Genomic DNA, 22,958 nt, shown 5'->3' on the forward strand with positions numbered 1-22,958 from the left:
CAGTGTTTAAATTCAACAGATGCCTAGGCTTTGTGGTGGAAGCCATCATACAACAGAAAGATATATGACAGATGCCTGAATCTAGTTTACGACATTTTCAAGATCCTCCTTGCGTCGTATTCCTCACTGCTGAGGGTCGTGACCACCCTTTTGTATCACCTTCGCACGCACGATCTTTCTCAATCTATTCGTTCCGAACAACAACATTCGGAAAGCTCACTGAGCTTTTCGCCGGATCTTCTCAGTGGGTTTCCGATCCGGTGGTAGATTCTGCGAAGCACTGCTCTTGCTAGGGTTAGTGCTAGCAACGTTGTCAGGTTAGAAGCCCGTGAGCTCACCTGCTCGCCCGGTTACGCTAATATAACCCTCTAGATTACCAGCATAGGTAAGAAAAAAAAGCGGTTTTTGTTTGGGTTCGTTTTCAACATTAAAAGAACAATTACCAAGTTTCTTTATTTTTTGTTTTTAGGTGATATACCAGATAAAAAACTAAAAAAACCTAAAGCTACAACATAAAAACTATTACTTACTCAATATTATACAAATAATTTACAAGAGTTCTTAAACTTTATTTTCTAGGCAGTGAAGGTACAAGAATAAACTTAATTAAATTTTTATCTAATATTGTTGTTTGTTGTTCTTAGTTTACGGTAAAATATGGTAACATTGTGGTTTTATTAAATATTTTCTATCATTTATGTTTGATATCACTACAGTTTGTACAGGGAGAATTGTGAGTGTCTCGCCCAGTTACGCTGGAACAGCCCTCTGGGTTACCAGCTTAGGTAGGAAAAAAAGTGAGTGAGCTAATCTATGGTAATCATGGCGTTAGTGAAATAATTATAATATCTATAACGAAAAAAAAAACATTACGAAATATCGGATCATGGAAACGGTTTAGTTTATCGAAGTTTAAAAAAGCTTATTTTGTGCGACTATTTAACAATTTTAATTAAGATGTCCCAAATATTTTTATTTAGTTTAATTTTGTTTGGGAATTAATTTTTGCAAATATTAGCTATAATTAAAGAAACGGTATCTCTAGAACTTGTACGGTAGATAGCTTGATATTTATCGGATAAATGAATATTGTCATCGTCATCTATTCATGGAAAATTAACAGTCGAAGATGTTACTTAAATATATTGTTTTATTTAGTGCGCAGTACCTTACGAAAAAATCTTACAATTATTTGTTGACGCACCTTTAGACTAGTTTTATTTACATTTAAATACTAATGAGGCCTATAAAATCAAAGGCAGCTATATCCAAGTCTGTCAAATATGTATTCAGGTAAACTACAAAAATCGGCCCTAAACACGTCATTACGGATCCTCCCGATCCATCGAAGTACTGCTCTTGCTAGGGCCAGTGTTGATAACACTCCCGGTTTGAGAATCAGAAATAACTTTGTTCGTATAGCTACGATATTCTGTATTTTAAAACAGATTTATAAAAAATGAGAATATTACTAATAATCTGAATTTTAAATGATAAAACTTCGTTTATTAGTACTGAATACAAAGTAAACTTAACTTTTTTGAACTGAATTTGTTAGAGGTTTAGCTGCATTTGATAAAACATGAAAACACTAAAGCATGTTCAACTAACTAAACAAGGTAGAGCCATTGTTAATACATTTTACGACATTATGGCGTTTAGCTGCCTTTGATTTCATAGGCCTCACTTCTAGAACAAGCTTGAAGACCAAATTTTTATCTCTTAAATTCAAGTCAAATGATAGGTATATTACAATGAAATATTAGAGTGGAATAATTTAAATTTTAGTTTATTTAAAAAAAAAAAGATGGTCAAAGCTGTTCTTGAACACTTGTGATTCGATTCGATCGCCAATCGATTTTCCAATTCAGTAACTACATAATACTGTGAACTTTTAAATTTCATTTTACGTAATCATACAATATTGTAACTACTTGATTGAGAGACCATATCAATTTCTCTCAATGTTTGCAAGAACGATTTGGCAGACAAGGCCATTTGAGATTAAACTCCGTCGTTTACCATCGGCTTAAAGCCGAGTGCCACAATGGGTTAATAAGTAACTGTTATTTTAAATTCAGCGTGAAAGCCTACCACTGAACTTGCATTACTGCTAAGTAGCTATCATACTTTTCACTTTGTGGGGTATGATATCCGTTATAGTATCTGCAGTATAATCTATATATATATAAATGATTTGCTGTTCGTTAGTCTCGCTAAAACTCGAGAACGGCTGGACCGATCTGGCTAATTTTGGTCTTAAATTATTTGTGGAAGTCCAGAGAAGGTTTAAAAGTGGTGAGAGAAGGTGAAAAAAATATGAAAATGCTCGGAATTAAATAAAAATAACGATTTTGTTTTTCCTTTGATGTGTCCCCCGTCGGACGGATTCCTTTTGTTTGTTTTAAGTTTATAAAAGTTTCGGTCTGTTGTTTATCGATTGAGGCACTACGAAGTCTGCCGGGTCAGCTAGTCTGCAATATAATTAGGACTTCGAGTTGAAGTTTTAAGGTGAACGACGGTAAGCGAGGCGATGTGATTCTGCTAAGCACTGCTCTTGCTAGGGCCAATGTTAGCAACACTCCCGGTTCGAGCCCCGTGAGCTCACCTACTCGCCCGGTTACGCTGACATAGCCTCTCAAGGCTATCAGCTTAGGTAGGAAAAAAAAAGATGCGAAGTCTATAATAGGCTCGGGTAAATTGTCTGCATATTTGTGCCAGAAAATAGTAAAATTCGTATGTAGTGACTGAAGTTTGGAACGTTTAGCTACCCAGAGAGTAATCGGTTCACTCGAGGTCAGGATGAGTCCGACTATCGTCAATGTCCGATGGTGTAGTTGCTCACTTCGCTATGTAGGGTGTCAGGTCGGGGAATTTGAAGTTAATGGTCTGTCTTCGAGGCGGGCGAGGGTGTGTGACGGGCGCGGGGGTGGGACACTGCGCGGTGCACACGTCATCGCGCAGGATCGCCTCGCGCGGCCACTCGCGGACCAACTGCGCGCAGTCGGTGATACGGAGAGAGGCGCATTGTGCCTGAAACAATTATAAGGACATAAATTCATTTTCTAAATTACGATACGATATCGGCATGATTGATTACGCAGTACGATTAAAATTCAACGTGGTTACGTTTTTTTTTATTGCTTAGATGGCTGGACAAGCTCACAGCTCACTTGGTTTTAAGTGGTTACTGAAGCCCATAGCCATCTACAACGTAAATGCGCCAACCACCTCGAGATATAAGTTCTAAGGTTTCAAGTATAGTTACAACGGCTGCCCCACCCTTTCAAACCGAAACGCATTACTGCTTCACGGCAGAAATAGGCAGGGTGGTGGACTTCGCCAGAGGCAGAGCCAAGCCGCTGCCTACCGCTACCTATAACGAATGATTCAATTCGTTTTAGTACTTACTCCTTCTACAGTGCAGATACACGAAGTACACGGTGATGGGAAAGCGGACTCGCCCACAGCGACTGAGCGGCCTGCGATGAGACAGCCCTGCGTTGAGCTTTCACGCCACGCTGACAGATCCAACTTAGGTAGAGATGCGCATGGTACACGTGGATTACTGAAAATACATCCAAGTTATTGTGTAATTGACTATGACAGAATGGTTTCAGATCGATTCAATATAAGATCTTTAAAAACTAGACATGATGGTTAACTATCCTTGCATGTATGTATAAAATTAATACTGTCAATCGTCTTCTAATATAAACCCAGTTAATATTACGTAAATGTTATTGTCTGTAAAACTGATAGTATAGCTGTAAGTCTAAGCAATTTAAACCTGCGGTTTCTGGTGTGAGGCAAGAATGAGATGGATTAACGATTTACACGACTTCCTTTTAACAGGTAGGTTTCGCAGGAATCGTAACGGCTTGATTGTGTCCCTAGTTTTGCTATTTCGTATGTCGTTCATTATGTAATTTATTTATTTGGGAAACAAACAGTACAATACAAACATATAATATTTAAAAAAATATAGCTAAAACAATAACCAAAAATGTTTCCACAATCAAAATCACATATAAGTAGAGAGTGAACAAGAAGAGAAATTTAAATTACAAAAAAACAAAAGCAACACAAATCCGCACATATTATTTTATACATCAACTATACTATTTATCGGGCTAAATCACCTTATAAAAGTTTTAAAATAGCTTTTCTATATGCTACAATGTGACCATTAATTCTGAGCCGAGTGTTCACCTGCCCTCAAAGGAAGATATGTCTTGTTAAATCCATTATAAGTCTATAAGGTACTCACAGGAAGTTGCTGGGTAGGTCAAAGGCGGCTCTTTGAATGTCGCCGGGTATGTCAAAGTTATCACAGAGCACCTTCGAAAGAGTCGCTTTACGGATTTCGGCAAGTTGTTGTTCGGTAAAACGAGCAGCCGTATTGTCGTTTTCGTACCTAAATCATAAGATTTATTTTAAAAATACACAAACAGATTTTGTTGAAAGTCCTTAAATATGCGCAACAAGCTTCTTACCAAAAACGATCGCATTTTCTTAGCTGCCTGAATTGGATAGCAATGATGCAAGCAAAGGTCGGTCCGATAAGCCCTCCTTGAAGTGGCCTTTCACTCATTCCACCGGGGAACAGATCAATATCATCCACGGTTGCATAAATTCTCTTAAACCTAAAAAGTTTATATGAAAAAAAAATTTTTAAAAGTGAGAATAGATCATATACCTAAGATTTAAACACTGCTTAAACTCCATGTTAGAATTGAACTCAACCAATCTCACCTTGCGATAACCTCATCAGGAATTTCTCTAGCCAAGTCATCGAATGTGGTAGCTCTTTTTAAATTACACAGGGCCCTGTAGTTATTGTATCCAGGAACACCGTGGTCCCTAGCTCTTTGGATGTTGAGAGCGATTAAATCGATCCCCGAGAACGGGATACGACGGTCTTCGAATAGATGGTTAGTGACTTCGCCGGTGATGAACTGGTCAAGGGTTTCCATCGGAGTTGAGGAAAGACCCCGCATAAGCTCGTCGACAAGTGGAGGATGCTGGAAAAATAAAAAAAATCTTCTTGGCGACTCTTCTTAGTTCAAATTTGGACCTTTGGCTACAGGTTTAAGGTTGCCAATTAAGCCTCGTTTTTTTGGACCTAATAGGTGAACGCGCTTATATCGAAGTCAACATCCATTTAGGCTCATTATATACCTCAAAGTACAAGCAGTACAATACGTTTCCTAGAGACTATATGAATTATTAGAAATACTTACAGACATGAACATATCGGTTCTGAAAAAGCCGTCCCTTAGGAGAATTGGTGGTTCCACAGGCTGGTAGTTGGGTGAGAGGCGCGGAAGATGTGGTCGCAGTAATGAATGTCCAATCCTGAAGGCTGCTGTAGCGAACTCGGTCACGATTGCAGGGTTACAGGTAGGAGAGTACTCTTTGTAGTATCCTGCAAATAATGTGTTAGTCAGGTAACTTTCGTCTTTCATCATCAGGCTTCGAATAATTCATGGTATATTAACAATTCATATTAGGAAGTAGTAAGTTGACAATAACAAATTGAAAAAAATAATTAATTAGGTCTAATATCGATCGCTAAACAACTTTTTTGTGTTACGTTTGATTTTTCCGCAAAAACGTATAAGTATACGTAAACTTATAACCTCAATATAAGAAATCGGAAGGGAACAATTAAATATTCGTTATATCAAGTAATTCGGTAAACTGAGGTCTATTATAGAAAGATTTTGGGTTGACAAAATTCGGTAATTAGAGGTATTTACACTTTTTTGATAGTTGTAAATTCGTTATAAAGAGGTTCTTTAGGTATATTTTACATTGACTCATATGGACAGTTCAAGCGGATAACCAATAATTTGATAAATCGAGGACGTCGTTATATTGAGGTTCGTTATATTAAGGTTGCACTTTAATGTGAAAGTGTAAAAGCAGATATTATTTTTACCGGAAGGCAACAGTTTCAGGCCATAAAGGTTGACAGCGTTCCACGATAGCAATCTGGGTAGGAATTCATTATAGATTATATGCGTGAACTGGGCAGCCATAATACGACGAGCGTGTTCGAAGAGCAATTCTGTATCCCAGTGTGGGTTCACGCCTCTCAGGCCTTCGACAATTCGGTTATGTTCCCTAAGGAAGATGGTGTGAATCGCTGTCAGTGCCGGTTGCTCTGAAGCTCTGCCGTCACCTGTCAACAAATGTAAGGTATACGTATAGTATTTGGTGCTAATTCATTTTAGAGCTACTACTAACCCAGTGGTCGGGGAACCGGGGTAAATTACCCCGAATGTGGTAAAATGAAATTTTGGGTGATAAAAATGAAACTTTTGCGAGTAAAAAGTATATATTGAAGTGAAACTTCTTTAGAATCGTTAAATTTTTAGTTATCGTTTTCTTTTCAAAATTATCATGGGGGCTATAATATGAAAGATGCTAAAAAGAAGCGATTTCGTTTTTTTTTGTTCTTCGCCATGTGGTAATATCAACTCACACAAAAATATTTTGGGGTAATAATTAAACAAATTCCCCGACCGTTGTACTAACCCATTATCATTTATTGGAAGTTATTCAAATCATATTATAATTTGCATACCTAAACATTATGTTTATCTCAGTTTGTAGAACAAAAGACAAGAAGAATAATGTACATGACTAATTTTTAAATTAACTAAGACTAATAAAATAGTGTTGTGCAGCCGATAATGTAAAAAGCAAAGAAAATAATCGTAGGTAAACCCTGGTTAATCTTTGACGTAGGTGAATTATTCTATATCTTTGCATTCGTTCGTAAAGATGAAGTTGGTTTGAGATGTCATTTAATTCATTTAAATCATAATTTTTGAACAATGCCTGGTAATAATTATATATTCGAGAGTCCTATTGTACCTAGATCTCAAATCGTCGTAATAAATTAATGGTGTATAAAATTCAACGTGATCTATTTCGATTATAATTTAATTACGTATTATAAATATTTAAATACTTTTTCATTTATATCTAAAACAAACACATCTAAAACATCTTTAGGATTTTAGTTAATTTACCAGCAATGAAGCAATATCCACTGGCGGCTTTGCATTCTGGATGGCTGTCAGATCGCGGCAACAAATCTTTACCGTTGAAAGGATTGTTTGTAGCGTTCAAACGTCCATTGAAACCACGCAATTTGCGGAATATGCAAGGATTCTCTCCATAAATCACGGAACCGTCAATGTACGGCGTATTCTGATTAACTTGTTCACGTGGTCCTGGAAAAACGAGCAAAATAAATACATAATTTGAGAAGGGCCATGGAAATTTATTTTTGCAACCCATTTACTGAATAATCTAACTTTGTATGCAATGAAACAAAATGCAGTAGAATTAATCTATATACATAAATAAAATTGGAGTGTCTGTTTGTAATATTGAAATAACCGCTTTTTACTACATGCCTATTTCCGCCGTGAAGCAGTAATGCGTTTCGGTTCGAAGGGTGGGGTAGCCGTTGTAACTATACTGAGACCTTAGAACTTATATCTCGAGGTGGGTGGCGCATTTACGTTGTACGTTGTACTTTGTAACATCGCGGGACTCAACTATTAATAATAAAATTTAATGTTTCCGAAGCGAAGCGAGGACGGGTCGCTAGTTAAGTATAAAATACAATTTTATACAAATTGAAGCAATTTTCTTCGGCGTTCGAGATATAACCTAAGAAAATGTAAATCAGTTAAATACCTAACTGCTGTTGTCCTGGCAAACTTCTCATGAAGGGGAAGCATAGTCGTTCTCCGGAAGTGACGTTGACTTCTGGATAGTAATGGTCGCCTCGTGGTACTGGGAATGGATTGCATTCAGGATGGACGGTGCGAGGCGAATCGCAAGATCTGCAGTCCGGTATGGACTCGTGGAAACCTGTTGCATGTCAACATAATTTTGTTAAGTCACTATCATTTGTAGCTGAAATAAAACAGTCCTTTTATGACAACGAATATGCATATATAGTTCTGTAAAAAAAAAGTGTCAGACTATTGTCAGACTTGTCGATATTCAAAATTTCAACTGATAGATTTGATTACGACTTGATAATTTTATACCAAGTTAGACTCATTAATAATTAATAATAGATAGATAATATGAATAATAATTAATAATTAATTCAATTAGTAATTAGCTAGATACGAAAGTGTACAATAATCATAGGTTTTCACGTAAAAGTGTTTTGTTCTGTTCTTTGTTCATCATATTACGAGTATTCATTGTGTGTTAATTATTTTATTTAAGATGTTGCTTATATTATAGAGCAATTGTGACATAAAAACAAATTTTCGATAAAATTTTGGGTGTGATTCTTTTGTTGAATGTATTCGGTAAATTAAATTAAAATTCACTCAAATCTAATTAGACAATTATAAGTTTACCTTAAATATGTATTAGTGTACGTTTAAGATATGAATATAATTTGGCAGAGTTATAGAATACTTAAAACAATACCTTTGTGAATCGGTGTCATGGTGAGCTCGTGGTCCAAAAATTGTGCGAACTGCATCACCATTAGCGTATATCGGGTATGCAAGTTAGATATATCAGGATGGATTACAGTTGATATCACACGAGGCGACGGTAAAGGAGTTCCGGTAACTGAGTTAATGCGGGGACGACTGACTCCTGAGGAAGAAAAAACTGCATTTAATAAAGAAAATAAAGGTTTTTTGTTTGAAGCACAAATGGGCCATGGTAAACTAGTTAAGTATAGTGATAGATTATTAACAATAGGACTTGATCATCTTCGCCCAATTTGTATAATGAAGTTAGGAGTTTAGATTTCAATCCAATCCAATACCACACTTTAAACTAAATTATTTGACCCTTTTGCGAATGAAATACATCAAATGGCAACACAGCTACAATTTAGAAAGAATTGGGTTGGAGAATAACGACTTTTACTATGAACGTATTGTAGGGAAGATAATTGGTGGTAACTGGAAACGGTACCGTATTTGTATCTTCTGTTTTTAAAGCACAAACAACTATAATATTAGCAGGATATGATAGGCCCCTTTAATCACTTACGGTACCCAACTCGATTTTTGGCGCAAAAGCAAAAAAGGTAGGACATTTATTACCGTCTTCATACACCGGTGGCAGCAGTCTAGCGAAGGTCGTTAAACTCTTCCCGAGGTTTGGGTTCCTCAAGTTGTTGCAGTAGCCGGTGTACGTTCTGAACGGACTGTTAGCGTCGCACGGGCCGCTGTCGTCACATTGCGGTTCTATTGTCGGCCCACCGAGTTGATCTTGTCCGAGGAAGCTGCTAATGTCGACCGACTGCAATGAATCAGCGAAATCGTTGGTCGTGCCGAACCCGAGAGCGTCGTCGAAGATTTGACGTTTGCGACGATGCCTGAAATTGGACGAAAATTATAAAAATCAAAGCCTCTATAAGGATTCTTCTTCTTCTGCTTGTTCTTAACCCACTATGTGGGGCTGGGCACCATATTTTTCCATTCAGGCCTATCATACCTCATCTCTGCACTCACATCCTTCTTTCGCATATTCCCTTTCACACAGTCCGTAGTCAGTAGTTTTCAGTTTGTTTGCATAACTGAGTTTTTATGATTCGTAACTTGTTCCATGAACACTCCATGGTTTTTTTGTGAAGATCACATTGCATTATTAAAGATTTTCAGATAATTACTACCATCACACACACAAACACACTATTGGTTGTAAATATAATGGTATATTGTAACTTTTTTTTTAAAGTTTAAGTATGGTATATAAGTTACCTGTAATAATGCACAGTTGTAATTAAAAGGAAACCTTAATGTAAACTTACCCTTCCCCAACGGAGTTGATCAGTTCATTAGTAGCAAACTCCAAGAACAGCGAAGTGTTGGCCAGTTTCAAAGCATATTTGTTGGCTTTTGAGAACGACGCGGCTGTACCGACCGGGGACTTAGGGTCTGCACCTCCACCTATTTTTTTTCCAATTAAGAATTTAATTCGATTAAGATAATTAACACACGTGCAATTGTAATTGTATTGACAACGTACCTACAAACATATTTATCTCTTAAACTACATTTTCGTTAATGTGTAAAAAGTACACGAACTTCGGGTGGTATGACTATTGATGGTGGTATTGAGACTTAGTGTTTTATAGAAATCTAATCTTTGTTAAAAGCTACCTTTTTTTTAAACCTTTGTTTTCTTGTCTGATTTAAATTGATCAATGTGTATAACGTGATTAGCCGAGTCCACAGACGTCGTAAAGTAAATGCCACCACCTTGAACCATGAGGTTTAAGTCTGAATTAGCTATACCACACTTCACACGAGAAGATGTGACTGTTTCGTGACAGAAATATACAAGGTAGTGATACTTATCAACGTGGGCTTACAATACACAATTCTAAATATGTAAAATATGGTTTTTTCAGGTTCTGATTTTTGTCACACTATGTTATTCCTTCATCGTGGAAGTCATTGATATATTTATAGAAAAAATCGGCATCTGCTTGGAGGATTTCAACACCTACATAGAAGTGTAGCTTGATACAAATACACCGAGCATCTTATTTTTAAAGCCACGATAACTCACACAAAATTATCACAATGGAGTTCTACTTTATAAAATAATAGCGACCCGCCCTCGCTTCGCTTCGGAAACATTAAAACACACATGAAACCAAAAAAAAAAATAAAAAAAAAAAAAAAAGTAGCCTATGTTCATCAGGGACAATGTCGGCTTCTAATGGAAAAATAATTTTTCAAATCGGTCCAGTAGTTTCGGAGCCTATTCGAAACAAACAAACAAACAAATCTTTCCTCTTTATAATATTAGTATAGACTAGCCGCACTCGGCCGCTTCGCTGGCTATTTAAAATTATCATTATTATTTATTGTCATTATTATTAGGGAGTCCAAGACTCATATAAATATTAGCCTATCCATTAAGTACATGTGTTTTCTACATGGATACCAAGTTTCAAGTCAATCGGATGCATGGTTCAGTAGTTATAACGGAACATCCGTAAAAACACTGTAGATTTATTTATTAGTATAGATTACGTGCATTGAATAGCCAAATAATCGCGTATAATCGTTTTTCTGTTCAAAATCATAGATGAAACAGTATTCCTGGTGACTCACGTGATTCCCACAGCATATATTCCAGTTTCTTTCTGTCGATCATTTCCTGCTTAGCTTTTTCAATAGCGGCGTTCAACATATCGTGGGATAAACGTTCAGCTGCTTTGGCGCCAGTTTCGTCTCTCCAGGCGGCGAGTTCCAAACGATTGTGTTGGGAGCAATGCTGGGCAGCGTTTCTGAGCGAAAACAAAATATGCTTATTAAACTAGTGACAATCGGATAGTTGTGGTCGATTTAATTGGATAAATTTTAATCTCACGTTAACTTACTTAAGTAGTCAACTTAAGCAGTTAAGTAGTAACTGCTTAAGTAGAGTACTTAAGTCAAATGACTTATGAAAAGTGTATTTAGCATTCAGAATGTCGAAAGTCGAAAAAAGAATGAAAACGCGTCATTGAACCTTAAATAATTTGCTAAATTGTTGTAAATGTAATTTGCTAAGTGTTGTAAATTGTTGTAAATGTACGTAGTAATTAGTGTATGTGATCTTCCAGATTTGTTAAATTATTTGTATTAAAAACATTTACAAATCCAAGAATAACGTTTAATCATAAACAAAAAATAAAAGAAATATAAACTTATCAGGTCTAAGTTACGATTTTTTTGTATTAACTTACAAGAAGGGATCTTCCTTAACAAAAGCCTTAGGTTGTATGTTCACAATCGTGTCGTCAGCTGCACAGAGTAAGCCGGACAAAGAAACTTTCCTGATGGCGGCCAGTTGTTCCGGTGCGAACGATGAAGGAGGAATATCATTTTCATACCAAAATCTAAAACAAAAAAATTGGTTTTTTTTTTATTGCTTAGATGGGTGGACAGGCTCACAGCCCACCTGGTGTTAAGTGGTCAATGGAGCGCATAGACATCTACGACGTAAATGCGCCACCCACCTTGAGATATCAGTTCTAAGGTCTCAGTATAGTTACAAAGGCTGCCCCACTTTTCAAACCGAAACGCATTACTGCTTCATGGCAGAAATAGGCAGGGTGATGTTACCTATTCGCGCGGACTCACAAGAGGTCCACCAGTAATAAAATAATAATCAGTAATTTTTGTTAAATATTCAGTATGTTTTTAAAATGTTTTCAGATTTGCTATTGTCTTTGTATGCATGCTCGAGTACACTTGATGTTAATTATAACCAGCATCATAGTAACAGGCATACATTACTGCCATCAAACTGGGACGAAATATTATTATTATTATTTTGTTGGCAGCGGCTTGGCTCTACCCCTGGCATTGCTGACTGACAATAACAAAAAGAGCATTTTGCTATACATAAGTTGCGCGGCGCTATGTTGGTCTACAACATGTCTTACCAACGGCTATTGAAATTACCTGTCGCTTTTCTTCATGTTGGCAAACTGCAACGCTAATACACAAGCGAGTGTTGAGCCCACGACAGCACCGGACGCCGGTTTCTCCATTGCACCGCCTATCATTAATTCCATGTCTTCAGCGTTCCTGTAGACGGGGGAAAATGAATTATTTTCGGTATATACTAAAAACAAATTTGAAGTTGTTCTCGACGCAATAACACTGATGAAACATAATATAATCAAACATCTATGTGTTACGATGCATGTAAATTTGGAACAAATTTATGTATTTACTCAGTGGTCATAATGGTTTAAAAGCGCTTCTAAAAGTACAATTCAATAAAACTATCCTCGATTTATGTATTGATTGAACTGTGAGTGTGTATAAAAAAAATCATAATAAAATTTTTTCTTATCATGAAACTAATTTCATTAATTTTCACTAACAAATTAAAAGTACCTGTACAAATCAGCCATCATCTCTTGCTGGGTCTGATCAAATCCCATTTTCTCCAAGTCTCCGAATGTCTTCACAGCAGCTGTCGGTTCGCACATTTTTAAGGCCCTCAAATATGGGGCAACACCGTGATCTCTTGATCTGTTCAGGTCCCATTGTGTTGAGGGAGGGAATCTTGAGACGTGTTGGGCGCTGGTGTGGATTAAATGTTCAAGAGAGATCGTAGTGTTGACCTGAAATGTAATTATGATGTATGAGTAGTACAATTAATTGTTTTTATCAAAAATTTCTCAAATATGATTTCTTAAATTATTCTTGTTTTAACTATCATAACGAGTATTGTGATATGGTAAATTTGTATTTCAAATCAGATACAAAAACAATAAAATAATTGACGATCATGTTCTTTTTTATTGCTTAGATTGATGGACGAGCTCACAGCCCACCTGGTATTAAGTGGTTACTGGAGTCCATAGACATCTACAACATAAATGCGCCCCCACCTTGAGATATAAGTTCTAAGGTCTCAGTATGCTTACAAAGGCTGTCACACCCTTCAAACCGAAACGCATTACTGCTGCTCGGCAGATGTACTACGAGACAGTGATTATCAATCGATTTACCCGAGTTTTTCTTTAGAATTCGAAGATGATTAACACAGGAAGTGATCTACTTACCAATTTTTGATTCATCATCGCCTTGAAAACAGGCGCTACCGCCACCAGTTCCGTGTAGATTCCTGCGCGGTTGGCACTTGAGTAGCCTCGCCAAAATCCGAGGGAAGTCAATTTCAATTCTGCTTTGGCCATTCCCACCTGAACATCAGATTAGACACTAAAATCACGTTTCACTTTCGTAGCTCTCAAGTATTACGTACGTACCTACGGGACGGTAATGAAAATAATTTAAATTACTTCATATAATTTTGTTACATAATATTAATTTGTTTCGTTGTCCAATAAAAAAGTTTTCTATAAGCAATTTTTTTTTGAGGTAGGCTGACGAGCGTACGTCCCACCTGATGGTGAGTGGTTACCGTCGCTCATGGACTTCAGCAATGCCAGGGGCAGAGCCAAAAAGCTGCCTACCAGCAAAGCCGCTGCTTACCTTTTAATTCATTTAACATTACTATAATATAATATATAATATACCAGCTCCAACAGTATCCTGAGCATGATCGCAAGCAGGCTGGACTGTATATACATGGGTCGCTGTGGTGCCATCTCCCATGGGATGTTACCACAGTAATTCATTGTGATGTAAATATAACTACTAACATAGGTCTAAGTCTTATTAACAATTTATATGAGTCATGGATACTTGAAATAAAAACATTATTATTATTATTATTATTTAACACACTTTTTTGGTAAAAAATTGAGATTTTATTAATGAAAACGCATCGTACCTCGCCTAGTAATACCGGCAAGAACTCATTGTAGGTGATATGCTGAATGATAGCGGCCATAGCACGTCTCGTTTCCAAGAACAAGGTGGTGTCGTCCCAGAAGGGATTCAAAGAGTATAGTTGTCCGGCGATGCGGTTGTGCTCCGATAAAAGAGCTTTGTACAGAGGAGCTGTCGGTGTCTGAATGTTGCATCTGAAAGTTTACAATCCATTCAAAATTGTTTTAGCAATAAAAATATAATATAAAGTTTATATATTTTATAATAATATAAAATTGACAGGTCAATAAAAGACGCGGAGTAGTTGATCCCAACTTACAGCACGTTTGTTCCTCTTCTATCGTGTTAAAGCCATGTAAACTATATAATTTTATATGAATATCTCTATATATAAAAATGAATTGCTGTTCGTTAGTCTCGCTAAAACTCGAGAACGGCTGAACCGATTTGGCTAATTTTGGTCTTGAATTATTTGTGGAAGTCCAGAGAAGGTTTAAAAGGTAGATAAATATGAAAATGTAATGAAAAAATATTTTTTTTTTTTTTTCCTTTGATGTTTCCTCCGTCGGACCGATTCCTTTTGTTTGTTTTAAGTTTATTTTATACAAAAGTTTAGGTCCTTTACTTATCGTATGAGGCACTACGAAGTCTGCCGGGTTACTAATGAATATGAATATGTTTATTAGTAATATTTAAATATAGTATTTGGGGTAACGAATCATTGATCAAATCAGATAAATGGAAACTATCTATACTAATATTATAAAGAGGAAAGATTTGTTTGTTTGTTTGTTTCGAATAGGCTCCGAAACTACTGGACCGATTTGAAAAATTCTTTTTCCATTAGAAGCCGATATTGTCCCTGATGAACATAGGCTACTTTTAAAAAAAAAAAAATTATTTTATTTTTTTGGTTTCATGTGTGTTTTAATGTTTCTGAAGCGAAGCGAGGGCGGGTCGCTAGTAATGAATAAAAAAGTAGGATTCCTATTAGTCATAAATAATTGTATATATTACTTTTTAAGTCAATATTCAAATTAAGTTGTAGTAAATGCAAAATGAAGAATTACTAGTTCGAATCGTTAGAAGTATAATTCGCGTCATGTGTTAGTTAGATTTTTTAATTTTTTTTGGGATGCTATCTGATTTTGTTTCAAAAAAGAGATCATTTACGATTATTTTCTGCAGATACTAAAGTCAAGAGCCATTTGACACTTTTTTTTTTAAATTGGATGTAAATAAAAAAATATGTAGACTTGTCTTACTACTTTGTTTGTACGAAGGTTAAGTGACGGTAATTTCAAGTATTCTTTGGTGACAAGGAAGTTGTACGCGTATTTTTTGCGGACTATTTCGATCGATCGAAACATCGATTAAGAAAGTCAATTACCAGAACCTCTGTGGATCCTTTAAAATTGTCTTGTACTGTTTTGAAAGCGATAGACGATTACATCGTCTTTTTAAATTTGGTTATAATAACTGTCGAAACAATTTTTATTTTCTACTTCGATATAATGGCCGTCCGAATGTTGGTGATTTAAAATTGTTTTCAATTATAAACGTCAAACAGGAGCACAATTGTGTATGTGTACATGTCTTTGAATAGGCAACGAAAACAAAAGCATTTATTAACTCGGTAAACACTGATGTAAATATGTTAAAGATTGGAATCTGTACGTGAGAATGCATATCATTGCAAGGTTAAGTAGTTCATAATTTGCATACAATAACTTCATGTCGTACAGCCTGGATTGATACGAACAGATGGTACACATTGTTATGAAAATGGAAATTATTTCAAATTAATGAAACAACTGATGCCTTTTATAATACGAGTAGTTATTAAACGGAACAGATTATTTGTAGCGTTTATTAATTTAAAGGTGAATGAACCGTACCATTCATTTAAAACATTTTTATTATTAACATTCTAAAATATCGATATTGATAAGCTGTTTTTAGAATCGATACCAGATTTATTTAATCAATGAAATAATAATTTGTTTTGATGTATAATTTTTTTTCAATTATTTTATATTGTTCATCGCGGTTAATCCCTATAGGTACTTCTGAATATTTCAATGGTAAATAAGGGCTCTTGATATGTTTTATCTATCTTTCAACCCACAGACGTACATTGAGGAAAATAGGCCTCGTCCAAACCTCGCCACAATGACTAGTGTTGCACTGCCTACATGCTTACACCCAGCGGATACCCGCGACCTCTACAGGTCGTCGGTCCAACTTGTGGGAGGCATTCCCACGCTACGTCTTTTGGTACACATTCATCACTCTAGAACTTCTTGGCCCCAGCGGCCATCTGTTTTATGTGTATTATACCCTGCTCATTCAACCCACTATTTTATTTTTTTATGATTGAAGGATTACTGGTGGCCCGGAGGCCTTTTCAGTTTCACCAAGACAGGTGGGCGAGCAAAGGCTCAGCCAGAAGGGGTAGGATTTGCTAACAGCAGCCCCTAACAACTCAAGAGCAACTGCTTCGCGAATGAATCTACTACCGGATCGGAATCGCGACCCGCCGAGAAGATCCGGCGAGAAACTCAGCGAGCTGATGCATGGGTTAGGTTGCACGTCGACCTCTTTGTCGTGTTCGACGAGTACGGTTACCGGGGCTCCTAATGTTAGAGCTGAAGGCGTCTAATGCAAAGGTTATTGGATCTGATGGATCCGTAAGGACGTGTCTAGGGCGTCGACAGTGACTGGCTCCTGCGTGATCAGAATTCGGGGAGTAGTCAGCGGCGGCAACGATAAGGCGATTATCATGACGGTAACCCGCTATAAGATGAGCCAAATGTTTAGTCACGTGAATCGCAAGTGTAATTAATTAGTCATAATGGAACAGACTGTAAAACAGCACCAAGACGCTCAATCGTCGGGATTGGTTCCATTGTAAAATTTACGATAGAATCACTAATGTTTTTATTTTTTTATAAATGATTCAACGTATATGAACTTAAAAATAACCTGCCGGTGCGTTTGCCGCCTTGCATGACCACGAACAGCGTCACACAACTGTGAATTTTATTTTCCGTTCACATTAAGATGAGCGTAACGTGAAACAATTATCATTTTTACATATGTATATTGTTAAAGCGACGAGTCAACCCAATGTAATAGCCGTCTTTGTTTATTTTGAATTCCGAGATTTTCGATGATGACTAAAACCAACATGCTGATTAGTTTCGCAAATTCACATGATTCATCACACGATATCCGCGTTTTGTTTAGTTGTAAATCGTAATTACAAAGTGATTTGCAATGTTTGCAGTAATGCGTTTCGGCTTGAAGGGTGGGGCAGCCGTTGTGGTTGTAACCATACTGAGACCTTAGAACCTTTATCTCATGGTGGGTGTCGTATTTACGTTGTAGATGTCTATGAGCTCCAGTAACCACTTAACACCAGGTTGGCTGTGAGCTCGTCAACCCATCGAAGCAATAAAAAAAAATGGTTTAAATATATATAACATTGACTATAGACTATTATCATAAAATATTGTAATGTTGTTGTTTTTTCTTATTTGTTTTGGGTTTTTTAATTCTAATAAAGTATTATGTTTATGAAGCACAATTGTAACTTACTGGCAATTTTGCTAATTTTACAATCGTCAAATTATTATTTATCTTTCTGTCTGCAATGTAATAAAACAACCTTACCAATCTGGTGGTGGTAATATACAAATTATATGAATAACAGTGTGATAAATCGTGTAGGTACAAGAAAATATATATATTTTATTTTTAGGTAAAAATTTACGTTCGATTTTCTAGGAAATGCTGTGTTCAGTTAAGCTTTAGTGAAAGTCCTTAATTGGTGTTTCTGGGAACATTATATTCTAATAATTGAAAAAAAAGCAATATGAGTCGATGTCGTTGTTAAGTGTGATTATGAGAATAATTCACACATTAATGTTGTGTTTCAATAATATCTGAGAATCAGTATTGTATGAGAAGATTTCCTTAATAAAACGACTGTGATGCAATATGATACAACGTTGTTTCCTCAATTTAATTACCTTTTAAACTTTATGTATACATGTAACATATAATTCTTTGGTTAATAACGAAATTGATTTATGCTTTATATATGCTTGTATTTTCGAATGTTTCTCTTTCTGTCTGGCTGCCTGTTTGATTTTGACAGTGCAGTAAAGTAATATTAGCGAATTTGAGATCGATTGTACTTGATATTTTGTATATAGATAAAAATGTATTCCTGTTCGTTAGTCTCGCTAAAGCTCGAGAACCGCTGGATCGATTTGGCTAATTTTGCTCTTGAATTATTTGTGGAAGAAGTCCAGAGAAGGTTTAAAAGGTAGATAAATATGAAAATGCTCGGAATTAAATAAAAATTACAATTTTGTTTTTCTTTTCATGTGTCCCCCGTCGGACGGATTCCTTTTGTTTGTTTTAAATTTATTTTATACAAAAGTTTAGGTCTTTTCTTTATCGATTGAGGCACTACGAAGTCTGCCGGGTCAGCTAGTTAGGACATATTTTCAGCACAGAATTTCTGGTATTTTTATTAAATGGATGTAGGTGTGCAAATTTTCTATAGGTATCTGACACCGAAGTTGTAAGCTGAATTAGCAATAGAACAACACAAAACCGACAAAACACATCACCAGCTAAAAATATACATAAAAAACACAAGTAAAAAGAAACAAAATATGGCTTGCAACATAAGGTATGTGCGCACGACTAAACAAGACAAAGTGCTGAATTTGTACACAACGTTCCTTACAACTATACTAACTAATTCTGGCCAGATGTGTTCATGTTGTAATAACCATACCCATACCCTAACCATAACCTCTACCAATCGCATACGAGTTTGTCTCTCAATTTATATGTACGTATTAACACAAAAAAATGTTGTACTCACTTTCTGCACGAGGCTATATCAACTTTCCCAGCGTCGTATAGACGTAGCGACCGCAGTTCCTTCTCCGAGCTTCCGTATAACGCGGAACCGTCGAGGAAAGATGTAGCCAAGTTCATCTGTTCGCGGTGCTCTGAGAACAAAGATTATAATTAGAATGGTGTGGATAAAACATTTGTATATATTACTAGCTGACCCGACAGACTTCGTAGTGCTATTAATCGATAAATAAAAGACCTAAACTTTTGTTTAAAATAAACTTAAAACAAACAAAAGGAATCCGTCCGACGGAGGACGCATCAAAGGAAAAACAAAATTGTTATTTTAATTTAATTCCGAGCATTTTCATATTCATCTACCTTTTAAACCTTCTCTGGACTTCCACAAATAATTCAAGACCAAAATTAGCCAAATCGGTCCAGCCGTTCTCGAGCTTTAGCGAGACTAACGAACAGCAATTCATTTTTATGTATATAGATAGGAATTAATACGTCCCGTATCAAAGTTAACGGCTTTCTGTACAACGTCCCTAACCCGGCTGGATAAAGAAAGTTTCTTAAGGTGAGGGTCGAAACATTTCGCTATCAAACCGTGCACCAACACAATTATCAGAATAATCAACATGCCACACGGTGGTAGTCTCGTAGGCCAGGTCTAAATATTTTATTAAAATGACAATTGTTCATTTCATTCTAAGACAAATTACAAGTAGAATAGTACACTGGAGTCAGCTTTTTAAGTGAAAGACCGCTTGTATCGGGAAACACCGCATTTCATTAAATTAATACTTTTTTTTTTTTTTTTAAACTGGTCCCGTGATAAGTTCGTAAAGAACTTGTATTACAGGTACTAGATAACGGATATAAATGTAAGATTTTTATTATACACATACATATATTTAATATACATCCCTAACCCTAGAAAAGATATTTATATTTATCATACAAATATCTTCCCTTGGCGGGATTCGAACCCGCGACCCCCTTGTGTAGTGACCATGTCACTTACCATTACACCAGACGGCCGTTTGTTTGTTTTGTTCTTGAATCAATGGTGTTGATATGATTTTTACATGATAACATATTTTAGCTGAATTGAGATGATTCAAGTGACGTTGTATTTTTCGTTTTTCAATATCATTCACAGAATAAAGGAAAAGCGATTGAGGATATGAATTTTTTGTACTGATTAAAACAAATATGGCGAATTAAATGTAAAAATCATAATAGCACAGCGACCGGTTTCACCTCTCAATTACATTCAGTACATTATTATTCTTGTAAAAGATAATTCGCGTATAATATCTGAACGAGACACGCCCGATTTGGTTTGTATTTGGTAACGAGCTTGTTGCGAGGTCACATGCATTATGGCATGAATATCGACGTCCAATCTGGTTCGAAACGCGCGATAGCTTCGCGGCAGAAATCGTCATAACCTCCCAACCTATGCTCACGACATACGTTATACAACATTGTAACCCCAAGTCAAAATATATATCAGGAAGATTAAAAAGTTTGGTTGACTATCTGATTTTATTGAGTGAAGCTTATATTATACTTCCCGGAAACATTGTTTATCGCGCATATTTTTGACATTCCGGAACAGATTTAATTACTTCATTGTAGCCTCGCGGTGCGGTGGTAACAGTACGTGCCTCTTGACGTATATCCTTACTTATACCTATATTTTTAAAGTCACATTACGGACTGTTAAGAGACGGTTGACATCATTCTTTATAGTAAAACACTTTTAATTTGATTTCAAACTGACGTGCCCCGAACGTAAGCGTAATTGTATATCTAAAATTCTAATGAAATTCTTTTACTAATTACCCTCATGTAGTCGGGTACACAGTTCGTGTGATGGTGAATAGTTACCGTCACTAATGATCATCGGCCAAGGATACAACGAAGCTACCTAATTTACATACCTGTGGTGTCTATAAGATAGGCCTTGGACTAACCTAAGTAGAGTAATATTATAAAAAATCTACCTAATTTCGTTCGAAAAAAATTATCACAGTTCGTTAATTATAACTACAGCGGTAGGCAGCAGCTGGGCTAAGCATTACTGACGTCCATGAGTTTAACCACTCACCATCAAGGGCCGTCATCTGTCTACAAGGGCAGTAAAAAAAAACTACATATATCCATATTTTCATTACGGCAATCGACTTATTCACTATTTATTACTCGAGTCTAGTTTAAAATTCGATTAATTTGCAAAGGTCTGGGTCATGACTTCTACTTCGACGGAAAAGGACACGGGAAATAGATAAATAACATATTTTATCAATATAACATGTTTATATAGACACGGTTTCGCAACTATATCGCCTAGCTTGAATCTCTCGTTGTGTTCCAGTGCTATTTCTCCGCCTCCAATGTATAGGATAATTAATTAGTAGATACATATAGTACAGCGGTCGGGGAACTTTTTTAATTATTACCTCAAAATACGGAGAACAAAGAAAAAAATGAAATCGGTTCTTTTTAGTATCTTTCATATTATAGCCCTCATAATAATTTTGAAAAGAAAACAATAACTAAAAATTTAACGATTCTAAAGAAGTTTCACTTCAACATATATTTTTTACTCAAAAAAGTTTCATTTTTACCCCCCAAAATTTCATTTTACCCCATTTGGGGTAATTTACCTCGGTTCCCCGACCGCTGATATAGTACGATTGAGTTAGTATATAAATAACTATAATTTTTTGAGTAATATGTCTGTCGATTAAAATTATATTGATAAACATACCAAAGCCACATGAACCGATGTCTCTCGTTGGCGCAGAGCGTATGTACTCGCAATAGGAATCGCCGCAGTCCTGAAATAAAATCAGCTATTACTTCATATCTTATACCTTTAAACGAGCAATTCTTGTTTATATATATATATATAATCTGAATCTCGGAACAGCTCCAACGGCAAAATTTTATGAAAATCATAAAATTTAGTATACAGGTGATTTCGGGGGCGATAAATCGATCTAGCTACGATTTATTTTCAGAAAATCTTGTTTTATTCGTGTTTTCAATAATCAATTTTATCGATAATCAACTTTATGACTCTTCCCGACATCTATTGGCGAATAATAATACTATTTTTCTTAATTGAGTGCAACTAACCACTTTAAAGACAAAACAAGATGGCGTTGTCAAAAAAAAAAAACGAGCATAGCTCGGTCATCATCTAGTTGAAAGTTAATCGTGTAGTAAGTAAGCCATTTTCGTGGGATAGGCATGTGTGACATGTGTGATATGTGTTATTTGTGTAAGTAGCAAGAATCATCATACAGTTGATATTTTACATTTGAACAAAATCCAAAACACACATTCAGATAACTGTACTCTAAAAAAAAACAAATTTAATTTAAAATACCTACTACTACAGTGGTTGGTTAATTTTGAAAACAAAACAAGACACGATGCCAAACAAATCCATCCTTGACCTCTTGTTGTAAATACGAGTATCTAGAAAGTTCACAAATGCAAAAGTTCAAATATTAAGATTACAATTCGTGAACATGAGTTAAATACCTATTTCACTAGGAAACTTGGTATTTGCATACGGAATTTAACTCCGACATTGTCTTATCCTTTAGGCCACTACGACTTCTAGATATCAGTGTTATAACGTAACGTAGTTCTAATATACTAGCTACAGATACTAGATACTAGTATTATAGTAGTTGCAGATGTTATAAAATAGTAACGAATTCTAGTAAACAGAATTAA

The 22,958-nt window shown here is 35.9% G+C and overlaps 1 protein-coding gene across 1 annotated transcript in view; it reads right to left on the bottom strand.

Annotated features, from left to right (window-relative positions):
• Positions 1–439: 439 nt before the first annotated feature.
• LOC101742755 (heme peroxidase 2) overlaps positions 440–22,958 on the bottom strand; it is a 58,774-nt gene continuing 36,255 nt past the window's right edge. The window contains exons 5-24 of the mRNA XM_012695839.4: positions 21,979–22,048; positions 19,219–19,348; positions 14,317–14,509; positions 13,586–13,723; positions 12,912–13,141; positions 12,471–12,596; positions 11,750–11,902; positions 11,133–11,308; positions 9,818–9,956; positions 9,108–9,382; positions 8,476–8,649; positions 7,720–7,896; positions 7,044–7,247; positions 5,945–6,187; positions 5,244–5,428; positions 4,756–5,024; positions 4,497–4,646; positions 4,271–4,417; positions 3,412–3,568; positions 440–3,033 (exon numbers count right to left, since the gene is read on the bottom strand). Of these exons, the coding sequence (XP_012551293.2) occupies positions 2,842–3,033; positions 3,412–3,568; positions 4,271–4,417; positions 4,497–4,646; positions 4,756–5,024; positions 5,244–5,428; positions 5,945–6,187; positions 7,044–7,247; positions 7,720–7,896; positions 8,476–8,649; positions 9,108–9,382; positions 9,818–9,956; positions 11,133–11,308; positions 11,750–11,902; positions 12,471–12,596; positions 12,912–13,141; positions 13,586–13,723; positions 14,317–14,509; positions 19,219–19,348; positions 21,979–22,048 (3,528 nt within the window). The 3' untranslated portion in view covers positions 440–2,841. The remainder of the gene's footprint in view (positions 3,034–3,411; positions 3,569–4,270; positions 4,418–4,496; positions 4,647–4,755; positions 5,025–5,243; positions 5,429–5,944; positions 6,188–7,043; positions 7,248–7,719; positions 7,897–8,475; positions 8,650–9,107; positions 9,383–9,817; positions 9,957–11,132; positions 11,309–11,749; positions 11,903–12,470; positions 12,597–12,911; positions 13,142–13,585; positions 13,724–14,316; positions 14,510–19,218; positions 19,349–21,978; positions 22,049–22,958) is intronic.

This window comes from Bombyx mori, chromosome 17 (assembly GCF_030269925.1).
Source record: "Bombyx mori chromosome 17, ASM3026992v2".
NCBI lineage: Eukaryota > Metazoa > Arthropoda > Insecta > Lepidoptera > Bombycidae > Bombyx > Bombyx mori.